The sequence below is a fragment of the Oncorhynchus clarkii genome, chromosome 2, assembly GCF_045791955.1.
Source record: "Oncorhynchus clarkii lewisi isolate Uvic-CL-2024 chromosome 2, UVic_Ocla_1.0, whole genome shotgun sequence".
Lineage (NCBI taxonomy): Eukaryota > Metazoa > Chordata > Actinopteri > Salmoniformes > Salmonidae > Oncorhynchus > Oncorhynchus clarkii.
In genome coordinates, this window is record NC_092148.1 from 49,542,734 (window position 1) to 49,555,456 (window position 12,723).

The 12,723-nt window shown below is 44.1% G+C and overlaps 1 protein-coding gene across 1 annotated transcript in view; it reads right to left on the bottom strand.

Annotated features, from left to right (window-relative positions):
* LOC139381356 (alpha-ketoglutarate-dependent dioxygenase alkB homolog 3-like) overlaps nucleotides 1–12,300 on the bottom strand; it is a 21,972-nt gene extending 9,672 nt beyond the window's left edge. The window contains exons 1-8 of the mRNA XM_071124826.1: nucleotides 12,208–12,300; nucleotides 11,697–11,808; nucleotides 11,332–11,435; nucleotides 11,119–11,153; nucleotides 10,948–10,995; nucleotides 10,625–10,728; nucleotides 3,216–3,304; nucleotides 2,585–2,794 (exon numbers count right to left, since the gene is read on the bottom strand). Of these exons, the coding sequence (XP_070980927.1) occupies nucleotides 2,585–2,794; nucleotides 3,216–3,304; nucleotides 10,625–10,728; nucleotides 10,948–10,995; nucleotides 11,119–11,153; nucleotides 11,332–11,435; nucleotides 11,697–11,772 (666 nt within the window). The 5' untranslated portion in view covers nucleotides 11,773–11,808; nucleotides 12,208–12,300. The remainder of the gene's footprint in view (nucleotides 1–2,584; nucleotides 2,795–3,215; nucleotides 3,305–10,624; nucleotides 10,729–10,947; nucleotides 10,996–11,118; nucleotides 11,154–11,331; nucleotides 11,436–11,696; nucleotides 11,809–12,207) is intronic.
* Between the last annotated feature and the right edge of the window lie 423 nt (nucleotides 12,301–12,723).

A 12,723-nucleotide genomic window follows, 5' to 3' on the forward strand; every position in this document is an offset into this window, starting at 1 on the left:
AAAAGCATTAAACATTTAAGGCAATTTAGCTAGCTAGCTTGCTGTTGCTAGATAATTTGTCCTGGTATATAAACATTGGGTTGTTATTTGACCTGAAATTAACAAGGTCCTCTACTCCGACAATTAATCCACAGATAAAACGGGAAACCGAATTCGCTCGCTGAGGCGCATGAGCAGTGGGAGTGCAACGATTGAATAACATGTATGTGTAAATGTATTTTGCAACGCTCGCGTATGGTCAGCATGTAACACTCGGGATGACCAGGGATATTCGCTTGATAAGTGTGTGAATTAGACCATTTTCCTGTCTTGCTAAGCATTCAAAATGTATCGAGTACTTTTGGGTGTCAGGGAAAATGTATGGAGTAAAAAGTACATTATTTCGGAATTTAGTGAAGTAAAAGTAGTCAAATATAAATAGTAAAGTACAGATACCCTAAAAAAAACGACTTAAGCAGTACTGTAAAGTATTTTTACTTAAGTGCTTTACACCACTGATAATTTTACACTAAAACTGTAGTACTATATAGTAAACTGTAGTTATTTTTTTAATTTGGGTAATAACATTGTATTGACAAGACTATGGCTAACTGTCCAGATTTAGGCCAAAGTAATCTATGGCAAACTACTTTCATATAGGTTTTTTTCTGGTTCAAAAGGTGGCTTGGGGTGGTGGGCGTAGCAATGGGCGTGGTTTGCACAGCAAAACATTTTTGAGACCATTTTAGAAGCACCCATAGTGGTGGTGGAGAGACATTTGTGCATTTTTATGGCAATTTCCTGCAATTCTACACATTTCTCCATGAAGCAGAAAAGATTTTTGCAGTTTAAAGCTCATTTCCTGCAATACTACACATCTTACATTTAAAGCTATGCATTTGCTAATATCATGTTATTTTGCTCAAACATAAAATTAATACTGCTAAATAGTTTAGGGAATTTCTTGTTCTCCGTGACTGTCTAATTTTTATTTTGATAATTGTTAGTTCTCAAAGATTATATTACTTTAAAAAATATAGGTCCATTATCTTTTATACATACTTTCTATCTAGTTTTAGTCGTTTACACTGAAAGTGTTTTTCCATCCCCCAAAAAATAAATAAATACAAATGTTTTCTTTTTTTGACACTGTTTGGACTAAGGCAACCCGAAAAAAAGACTTGGGCAGCCTGCCCAAGGATGGAAATGGCAGAAGAATCACCGCTCATTCGTGAACCCCTGTGAGTACTTTCCATTTCCATAGGGGGTACTTGGGAAGACCCATAGGAACATAGGCCTGCTGGTAAATTCAACATATGAGGTATTTCGGGGGTACTCCAAACAGAGCGAAACCTCATCCCTACATGATTGTAACCCTCCGTCTCTCCTCCAGTCTAACAGGCGTTGACTGCTTGTGGAGGCTAAACACTCATGTCCACCAGGCTGAGGGAGGCGATGGTGGGCCTTATATCCCCTGTCTCTCCCATCCCTCATGTCCACCAGGCTGAGGGAGGCGATGGTGGGCCTTATATCCCCTGTCTCTCCCATCCCTCCATCTCCCTCCACCCTCATGTCCACCAGGCTGAGGGAGGCGATGGTGGGCCTTATATCCCGTCTCTCCCATTCCTCCATCTCTCTCCACGCTCATGTCCCCAAGGCTGAGTGAGGCGATGTTGGGCCTTATATCCCCTGTCTCTCCCATCCCTCATGTCCACCAGGCTGAGGGAGGCGATGGTGGGCCTTATATCCCTGTCTCTCCCATCCCTCCATCCTCATGTCCCCCAGGCTGAGGGAGGTGATGGTGGACCTTATATCCCCTGTCTCTCCCATCCCTCCATCTCCCTCCACCATCATGTCCCCTAGGCTGAGGGAGGCGATGTTGGGCCTTATATCCCGTCTCTCCCATTCCTCCATCTCTCTCCACCCTCATGTCCCCCAGGCTGAGGGAGGCGATGTTGGGCCTTATATCCAGTCTCTCCCATTCCTCCATCTCTCTCCACCCTCATGTCCCCCAGGCTGAGGGAGGCGATGGTGGGCCTTATATCCCCTGTCTCTCCCATCCCTCCATCTCCCTCCACCCTCATATCCCCCAGGCTGAGTGAGGCGATGGTGGGCCTTATATTCCCTGTCTCTCCCATCCCTCCACCCTCATGTCCCCCAGGCTGAGTGAGGCGATGGTGGGCCTTATATCCCCTGTCTCTACCATCCCTCCATCTCCCTCCACCCTCATGTCCCCCAGGCTGAGTGAGGCGATGGTGGACCTTATATCCCGTCTCTCATCCCTCCATCTCCCTCCACCCTCATGTCCCCCAGGCTGAGTGAGGCAATGGTGGACCTTATATCCCCCCCTGCCTGTCTCGCATCCCTCCGTCTCCCTCTCCCCCATGATCCCAGTCTTACCGGTGCAGGCTGCTTGCGGAGGCTGAACACCATGTCCCCCAGGCTGAGTGAGGCGATGGTGGACCTTATATCCCCTGTCTCTCATCCCTCCATCTCCCTCCACCCTCATGTCCCCCAGGCTGAGTGAGGCGATGGTGGACCTTATATCCCCCCCTGCCTGTCTCGCATCCCTCCGTCTCCCTCTCCCCCATGATCCCAGTCTTACCGGTGCAGGCTGCTTGCGGAGGCTGAACACCCTCATGTCTCCCAGGCTGAGGGAGGCGATGGTGGGCCGGGTGCCCAGCGCGGCCTCGTCGTCACTGTGCCAGCCGATGCTGTCTTTGCAGTTCCTATACAGGTTACACATCAGCGAGTTGAAACGGTGGCCACTCGCCTTCTCTACGGCGCAGCGCAGGGTGACCAGCAGCGGGTGCCACTGAGAGAGAGAGGGAGAGAAGGGCGAAGAGGGAGAACGAGGTTATGCACCGCGGCTCATGTTAGATGTTAATAGTGCCCTTTTTTCAACAGTGTTTCACCATGTTCACTGATTATTTATATGCTTAGCATTTCTTAGGGAGGTAGTAGGGGATAGGGAATAAGTATATAGATAAGCTGCTGTTGTGTGAGCAGTACTAGTGTACACATTGACAGAGGAGGAGAGTAAAAAAGGAGGAACAAGAAGAGTGAGGTAGAGCGAACGCAAGAGTCCGAGAGAAAATGGTAAAGAGCAAAAGTGGTTGAGGTGAAGGGGAAATACATGAGGAAATTGTCAAATCTCTTTTACAAGCAGGCACAACGCTCGTTCAATTCAGCTCCACTTTTCCCGTCATGCAGCAGGAGGTGCGGATATACCATACCTGTGCGTTGGCCTCCAGAGTAGAGTGGGCGTACGTGTAAGGGAGTTCTCCATACCAGCAGGTTAACCTGGGCTCCTCGTAGGCCTCACCTATACAACACAGTGACAATACAGTTACACTGCATGAATAACCTGTGTTCTTGAATAGACCCTAGTGATGGAAGCACATTTTCTGTACATACTGAGGTGCAAGCGTGCACGCACACACACACGCACGCACACACACACACACACACAAAACCACTTACTGTAGTGCATGTACATTGCACACACACAGAAATGAGTTGACTCAATAGAGCTGGGCGGTCAGGGCCAAGTGAAACATGTCTAAATTGGTACTGTATTTGCGTCTAGGCAATTTAACAAAAATGAGAAATCATGACTAGTTGGATCTCTATCAGGGACAAGAATAAATAGTGTAGTGATATAAAGTTTAATACATATGGACAGTAAACAACAAAACAGTGTATTTTCAGGTCCCAGTAATATCATTGTAAATGGTGATGTGTACTTAAATATATACAGCACCAGTCAAAAGTTGACACCTACTCATTCCAGGGTTTTCCCTTATTTTTTTACTATTTTCTACATTGTAGAATACTCGTAAAGACATCAAAACAATAAAATAACACATATGGAAATCATGTAGTAACCGAAAAAAATGTTTAGCAAAGCAAAATATATTTTATATATTTGAGATTCTTCAAAGTAGCCACCCTTTGCCTTGATGACAGCTTTGCACACTCTTGGCATTCTCTCAACCAGCTTCATGAGGTAGTCACCTGGAATGCATTCCAATTAATAGGTGTGCCTTAACTTAATTTGTGGAATTTCTTTCCTTCTTAATGCATTTAGGCCAATCAGTTGTGTTGTGACAAGAAGACAGAAGACCTATTTGGAAAATGACCAGGTCTAACAGCTCAAATAAGCAAAGAGAAACGACAGTCCATCATTAGTTTAAGACATTAAGGTCAGTCAATGTGGAAAATTTGAACGTTTCTTCAAGCGCAGTCGCAAAAAACATCAAGCGCTATGATGAAACTCTCTCTCATGAGGACCGCCACAGGAAAGGAAGACCCAGAGTTACCTCTAATGAACTTATCCTCTGCAGCAGAGTTAACTGCATCTTAGATTACAGCCCAAATAAATGCTTCACATAGTTCAAGTAACAGACACATTTCAAAATCAACTGTTCAGAGGAGAATTCGTGAATCAGGCCTTCATGGTCGAATTGCTGCAAAGAAACCACTACTAAAGGACACCAATAAGAAGAAGAGACTTGCTTGGGCCAAGAAACATGAGCAATAGATATTAGACAGGTGGAAATCTCTCCTTATGTCTGATGAGTCCAACTTTGAGATTTTTGGTTCCAACCGCCAGGTCTTTGTGAGATGCAGAGTAGGTGAACGGATGATCTCTGCATGTGTGGTTCCCAAAGTGAAGCATGGAGGAGGTGGTGTGATGGTTTTGGGGTGGTTTGCTGTTGACACTGTCAGCGATTTATTTAGAATTCAAGCCACACTTAACCATCATGGCTACCACAGCATTCTGCAGTGAGACGCCATCCCATCTGGTTTGCGCTTAGTGGGACTATCATTGTTTTTCAACAGGACAATGACCCAAAACACACCTATGCTGTGCTCTAGGCTGTGTAAGGGCTATTTGACCAAGGAGAGTGATGGAGTGCTGCATCAGATGACGTGTCCTCCACAATCACCCGACCTCAACAACTGAGATGGTTTGGGATGAGCTGGACTGCAGAGTGAAGGAAAGGCAGCCAACAAGTGCTCAGCATATGTGGGAACTCCTTCAAGACTGTCGGAAAAGCATTCCTCATGAAGCTGGTTGAGAGAATGCCAAGAGTGTGCAAAGCTGTCATCAAGGTGGCTACTTTGAAGAATCTCAAATATAAAATATATTTTGATTTGTTTAACACTTTTTTGGTTACCACATTATTCCATATGTTGTTTCATCATTTTGATGTCTTCACTATTATTCTACAATGTAGAAAATAGTAAAAATAAAGAAAAAATCTTGAATGAGTAGGTGTCCAAACTTGTGACTGATACTGTGTGTGTGTTTCTTGAGAAATTACCAAAAAACATCATTTGCATCCATATTTGGCAATGTGTGGGCTAAGTAATGTGGTCATTGTTCTAAGTGCCTTCCACTGCTTTGTTTTACTCCAAGGGAGACATTTTCATAAACTATTCTGTACCATGAAATAGCCACCCCAAATGTGGTAAACCTGCAGTTCCCAGGTCATCTTTATAAAACCTTGCTCCATCGCTCTTTTCTATGGAAGCAAGCACTAATACATTTCTCAAAGAGCTCCATTTGGGCATTTCATAAAAGAAAACACTCACAAAGCCAAAACGTTGTCCCACTGGTCCTCGAGTTGAGACTTCACAGTTCATACATTAGGCCCAAAGCAAATATTTAGACATGACTTCATTTATTATAGCTAAAAACAAAACCTTTCACTGTACCCATAAAAAAAGATGATATCAGGACAAGGATAAACAAAACTCTAGTCGGTCATGGGCTGCAACCCAAATGGCACCCTATTCCGTTCACAGTGCACTACTTTTGACCAGGGCCCATATGGTTCCAGTAGCAGTGCGTGGGTAAAGTCATTCGGGAAGCCAAGCCAGGAAAAAAGCCATATTACAACCGGTGTGTTGTGATAATTGCGTTGTTTGCTCTATTACCCTTTAGTTTATACACCACCGTGATATTTCCTGAACAAAAATATGAATCCAACTTCAAATCAAAGTTGATTTGTCACGTGCGCCGAATACAACAGATTCAATTCAATCTTACAGTGAAATGCTTACTTACAGGCTCTAACCAATAGTGCAGAGAAAAAAAAGGTGTGTGTGTGTAGGTAAGTAAAGAAATAAAACAACAGTAAAAAGACATTTGAAAAAAAAAGTAGCAAGGCTATATACCTGTTAGTCAGGCTTATTGAGGTAGTATGTACATGTAGGTATCGTTAAAGTGACTATGCATATATGATGAACAGAGTAGCAGTAGCGTAAAAAGAGGGGTTGGCGGGTGGTGGGACACAATGCAGATAGCACGGTTAGCCAATGTGTGGGAGCACTGGTTGGTCGGGCCAATTTAGTTAGTATGTACATTAATGTATAGTTAAAGTGACTATGCATATAAGATTTACAGAAAGTAGCAGCAGCGTAAAAGAGGGGTTGGGGGGAGGCACACAATGCAAATAGTCCGGGTAACCATTTGGTTACCTGTTCAGGAGTCTTATGGCTTGGGGGTAAAAACTGTTGAGAAGCCTTTTTGTCCTAGACTTGGCACTCCAGTACCGCTTGCCATGCGGTAGTAGAGAGAACAGTCTATGACTGGGTTGGCTGGGGTCTTTGACAATTTTTAGGGCCTTCATCTGACACCGCCTGGTGTAGAGGTCCTGGACGGCAGGCAGCTTTGCCCCAGTGATGTACTGGGCAGTACGCACTACCCTCTGAAGTGCCAGGCAGTGATTCAACCGGTCAGGACGCTCTCAATGTTGCAGCTGTAGAACCTTTTGAGGATCTCAGGACCCATGCCAAATCTTTTTAGTTTCCTGAGGGGGAGTAGGCTTTGTCGTGTCCTCTTCACGACTGTCTTGGTGTGTTTGGACCAATCTAGTTTGTTGTTGATGCGGACACCAAGGAATTTGAAGCTCTCAACCTCGTCGATGAGAATGGGGACGTGCTCGGTGCTCCTTTTCCTGTAGTCCACAATAATCTCCTTAGTCTTGGTTACATTGAGGGATAGGTTGTAATTCTGGCACCACCCGGCCAGGTCTCTGACCTCCTCCCTATAGGCTGTCTCGTCGTTGATCAGGCCTACCACTGTTGTTTCGTCAGCAAACTTAATGATGGTGTTGGAGTCGTGCCTAGCCATGCAGTCGTGGGTGAACAGGGAGTACAGGAGTGGACTGAGCACGCACCCCTGGGGAGCTCCAGTGTTGAGGATCAGCGTGGCAGATGTGTTGCTACCTACCCTCACCAACTGGGGGTGGCCTGTCAAGAAGTCCAGGATCCAGTTGCAGAGGGAGGTGTTTAGTCCCAGGATCCTTAGCTTGGTGATGAGCTTTGAGGTTACTATGGTGTTGAACGCTGAGCTGTAGTCAATGACCAGCATTCTCACATCGGTGTTCCTTTTGTCCAAGTGGGAAAAGGCAGTGTGGAGTGCAATAGAGATGGCATCATCTGTGGATCTGTTTGGGCGGTATGCAAATTGGAGTGGCTCTAGGGTTTCTGGGATAATGGTGTTGATGTGAGCCATTACCAGCCTTTCAAAGCACTTCATGGCTACAGACGTGAGTGCTGCGGGTCTGTAGTCATTTAGGCAGGTTGCCTTTGTGTTCTTGGGCACAGGGTATATGGTGGTCTGCTTGAAGCCTGTTGGTATTACAGACTCAATCAGGGACATGTTGAAAATGTCAGTGAAGACACCTGCCAGTTGGTCAGCACATGCCTGGAGCACACGTCCTGGTAAGCCGTCTGGCCCCGCAGCCTTGTGTATTAGTCTTACTCATGTCGGCTACGGAGAGCGTGATCACACAGTCGTCCAGAACAGCTGATGCTCTCATGCATGCTGCAACAATTTCAATGATTTTACTGAGTTACAATTCATACAAGAAAAAGTTGATACATTTAAATTAATTAATTAAGCTCTAATCTATGGATTTCACATGACTGGGCAGGGGGGGGGCATGCCAATTGCATGCTCCCTCAAAACTTGAGACATCTGTGGCATTGTGTTGTGACAAAATTGCACATTTTAGAGTGGCCTTTTATTGTCCCCAGCACAAGGTGCGCCGGTGTAATGATCATGCTGTTCAATCAGCTTCTTGATATGCCACACCTGTCAGGTGGTTGGATTATCTTGGCAAAGGAGAAATGCTCACTAACAGGGATAAACAAATTTGTGCACAAAACTTTTGAGAAATAAGCTTTTGGAACGTTTTATTTCAGCTCATGAAACATGTGACCAACACTTTACATGTTGCGTTTAGATTTTTGTTCAGTATAAGTGTAACCGGTGTAACGTGGCTAACTAGTTAGCAGTGCGCCCAAGTAGTGTTTCAATTGGTGACGTTACTCGCTCTGAGTCCTTGAAGTAGTCGTTTCCCTTGCTCTGCAAGGACCGCGGCTTTTGTGGAGCAATGGGTAACGATACTTCGCGGGAGGCAGTTGAGGATGTGTGCAAATGGTCCCTGGTTCAAGCCCAGGCTGGGGCGAGGAGCGGGACAGAAGCAACATTGTTACATAACTAGAAGACAGTCACAGTAGGCAGAATAAATTCAACCACACGTTTGTTTCATCACAAAACCTGAGCTTTGTATGTTGCCATCTATCCGGTGAAGTCCACAAAGCAAATATTGAATGTAACAAACGGTTACACGACCTACAGCATGGTCAACAATTGAATGTTTCCAACATTTTCGGACTACTAAACAACTAATGAATTAGAACCATTGCAGAATTACTGCAAGTCGCAAACGTCTTTCCTCACCATTTCAACATCATCCAATCACCTATGCTTAGTCTTATAACGTGACAACTTAAAGATACAAAAAACTAATTGTCTAATCAACTTAAGCTAATTATCATGTGGCTGTCCATAATACCGTTTTCAAATTAAATCTGTGTGCACGTGCATGTGTGTGTGTGTGTGTATGTATGTATGCATTCAAGTAGAAAAAAACATGTCACCCTACTTGTAGACTGAGGAATGCCAATGCCATTGTCCTCTCTTTCAAGTTAGCAAAACGGTCTATGACTCTGTATAGAGTAGCCTACACGAGTTTTGTTTTTGTTGACCTAGACTACAGTACTTAGCTAAAAGGCTTTGACGATGAGCCAGCTAGTTAATGTGAGCCTACAATGTACATCTCGCTACATATTGAACTTCCATCCTCTCAGGGTAGGGGCAGATTTTAGCTAGCTAGCCACCGGAGGACGACACAATGAGATGCAACACTTCACGTTGTTTCTGTCAATGACATTTTACTTTTGATGTGATTGGTGTGAAGCCAAATCCAAACTGACTTCCCTTGATACTTTCTTTTGGTGCACTCAGTTTTGAGCTTACTCAGTTCATCTCAACACTGATTGGCTTTTCTTTTATATTTTGTTTTTATCAAGGGAGGCCAAATGCTCACTGGCTTCCATTGCTATTGAATTTAAAGCTATGGGCAGCAACAATGTCATACTCTTTTTGACCAGACAGCATCAGATAGATGGACTACACATACTGAGACATAAGGGCGCCATTTCGCTCACTGAAGTTTTCTCCGGTGAGATACAGTCAGCCACTTGTGAATTGAAGGACAATTATGAAACATATTTTATACATTATTTCTTGGTCAAATTTTGGGGAAAGCCTGGCTTCCCTTGGCATCCTAGCAAAAAGGCTTGCAGATGGCAAGAGTCATTTCCATTTTACCATTCAAAAGCATTGTATGCAGCCAGCAATACACTCGTATCCGTGAATACACGCCACTAAGGCTCTGGTCAAAAGTATTGCACTCTTTAGGGAATAGGGCGCTATTTGGAACGCAACCTTAGTCATGTAGAGCCTATTTAGAGTCTTGATTGAGTAGGAAAAAGTGAGTCAATGTGCAGAAAGTCTATAAAAGAGGAGTGGGTGTATGTGTGTAGTATGTGTGTGCATATAGTGTGTGTGTGTGTGTGTGTGTGTGTGTAGTATGTGTGTGCATATAGTGTCTGTGTGTGTATGTAACAGTAGCACCCCCTCTATTTCCTCTTGAACCTAGATGTCACAATTGACTCGTGTTGACACAATGTGAGGGGCAGTGGCTGGGCCATGTTCTTCCTACATATGCTTGTTGGGCTTAATGGTTTTGAGTCATGCGCCTCCTTCGCGTTGTTGTCATCTGCTACTGTGTCTTGCTCAATGATGGAACGTGGCTGGATTCAATCCAACAGAGAGACCAATAGAGAATCTGATGCAACTTCATTCAGGGCTGGGTTCCAATTCCACTTAAATGGTCCTTCCTTGTCTCTTTTCCTTCTGTGACCTATGGTTGGAGAAGACTTGTCCTGATCCAGTCCTTCCGTCATGTGGTGAAAATGGGAAGGAACGGTGGGTAAAGGCGGCTATGTAGATAACTATGGTTTTGTTAGGGCAATGAATAGCATGTTAGCTTGAGAATAGGACGTGTTGTCGAGATTGAATCCCGGATCAGCTGTACAGGGACGGTCGATCTTACATTGATACCAAACATTCCATGACAATAACATTCTAATTGAGAGAAACTTCCAATGCTAACATGGCACAGATAAAAATAAAAATAAATCAGTTTGCTCACATCTATAGGCTGAGTGTACAGTATTGGTCTGTGGTCTATCCTTGGGGACATGATTGTCGACCTACCTTGTCTGTAGTTAGTCTTTTGAGACCAAGGCAGCTCTGCTAGTAGTTTACTGAAGGCCCAGTCAGCCTCTTCTGGTGGTAGGAACCCATGGATCAGCCTCAGTCTGGGGGGGGGGGGGGGGGGGGGGTAGAGAATTGTTGAATGGGGAAGCATACGGGTTAAGTGGGTGGAAGGCAGTAGCTGACTGAGATTCTGGGTTGTGTTTAAAAAGCACATTTTGATTTTCCATTGTGAAGCGTTTTGCTACGGTGTTCCCCTGTTGTCATTTATATGGTTGACCCAATGTCTATTGGACCTCCTTATGCATTAGATTAGAACTCACCTTGACACTCCTGATGGACCATGACTGATCTCATAATCACCCCCCATTCTGAGGAACAGGAGCATGTGTAAAGAATTGTTGTTATATTTCCACTAGGCGTAACTATTTTTCATTTGGGGTTGTTTTAATGACGTAGAGTAGAGAAGATGACTGTTTGATCAAGTTACTCACTCCATCACCTTCTCCGTAGGGACATCTCTGACTGGCTGAGCAAGGGAAAGAAAGAAAGAAGGGAAATGTATTAGTTGATCCTTGTCAGCCCAAGGCCGATTTAATCTCTCGTCAATGGCGACACCTCAAATCAAAAACGTCTCCTCTCGGAAAATATCTATTTATTAATACAATTAACACAATAAAGTCCAATACTCCTTTTTTCTTTTTTACCTTAGCGGGCTGTTGATACTCAAACATCCGCTGTCCCACTCCCCAACCAGCAGGTGGTGGATTGGCACTTGGTATCACAACAGTGCTGGAATTGGGAATTGCTCCTGCCAAAGAAAATGTATATGCCTCCATTTGACCATTTAAAAACATGTATATTACCATGGATGTAATTCTCAAATGACAGTGGGAGAGTTGGACTTGTTTTCACAAAGTGTCTCAGAGTAGGAGAGCCGCCCCACCACCCATATAATCTTTCTTAATCATTAACATCTGAAAGGTAAAAACTGATCCTAGACCAGCCTATTCCAAATCGCTTTGTGAATATGGGCCCTGGTCTAATTTAGTCTGCATGGCAGAGAGAAAACCTGTTGGACGTGGTTGTTTGGGCAGTGGTTTGGCCCAAGAGCCCTGGACCCTTGCACGCTGACGTTTATCCGACATCACATCGAGATGAGGACACCGATTGGAGGTCTGAAACTGGTTGAAACAAGCAGTCACATTTAGTTCGCATATACTGCCACCCAGAGGCCAACTTCGTGTAACAACATCAAACTGCATGTTCTCTGAAGCCAGCAAGCTGGTTGTGCTTAAATGCATTTCAAAAGCCATGTAGAACTATGTTCCAATAACACAATTCATAATAAAAAGGCATAGCATAAATGACATGATTTTATCAGCCACCAAGCTAACGTTACAATATAGCGAATAGCACGGTGGCTAGCATTGTGGCAACCCATTTGGAGTCCATAGCTTGGCAACGTTACTTATAGTGCTAATTTACAGCTTGAGTGAAATGTATCACTAGATCAGTACATGGACTATGGTCTCCAACATATTTTGGTATTAAATATCACCTTCTTGCTTGTTGTTACTTACCAACAGGATTAGAACAATTTAAAAGCTAGCTATCCACATATCAAATTTGACAGCTCTATCCTGTGTTACTCGAAAAAAAATCCCCCTGAAACTTCAGCAAAATTTAAGGGTTCCTATTTAGTTATGCAATCCTAAACGGTCCAACAATTGTACAGTGTAGTCCCAAAATAAGTAGTATTATCTATTTCAAGCTGCAAATGTTATATCATATATATCACATGTATATATTAGTGCAAATTTAACCCCATGTCTTGTGTCATCAACCTTTTCCCCATCTGAATGTGACGTTGCGCATGTCTTGTGTCATCAACCTTTTCCCCATCTGAATGTGACGTTGCGCATGTCTTGTGTCATCAACCTTTTCCCCATCTGAATGTGACGTTGCGCATGTCTTGTGTCATCAACCTTTTCCCCATCTGAATGTGACGTTGCGCATGTCTTGTGTCATCAACCTTTTCCCCATCTGAATGTGACGTTGCGCATGTCTTGTGTCATCAACCTTTTCCCCATCTGAAT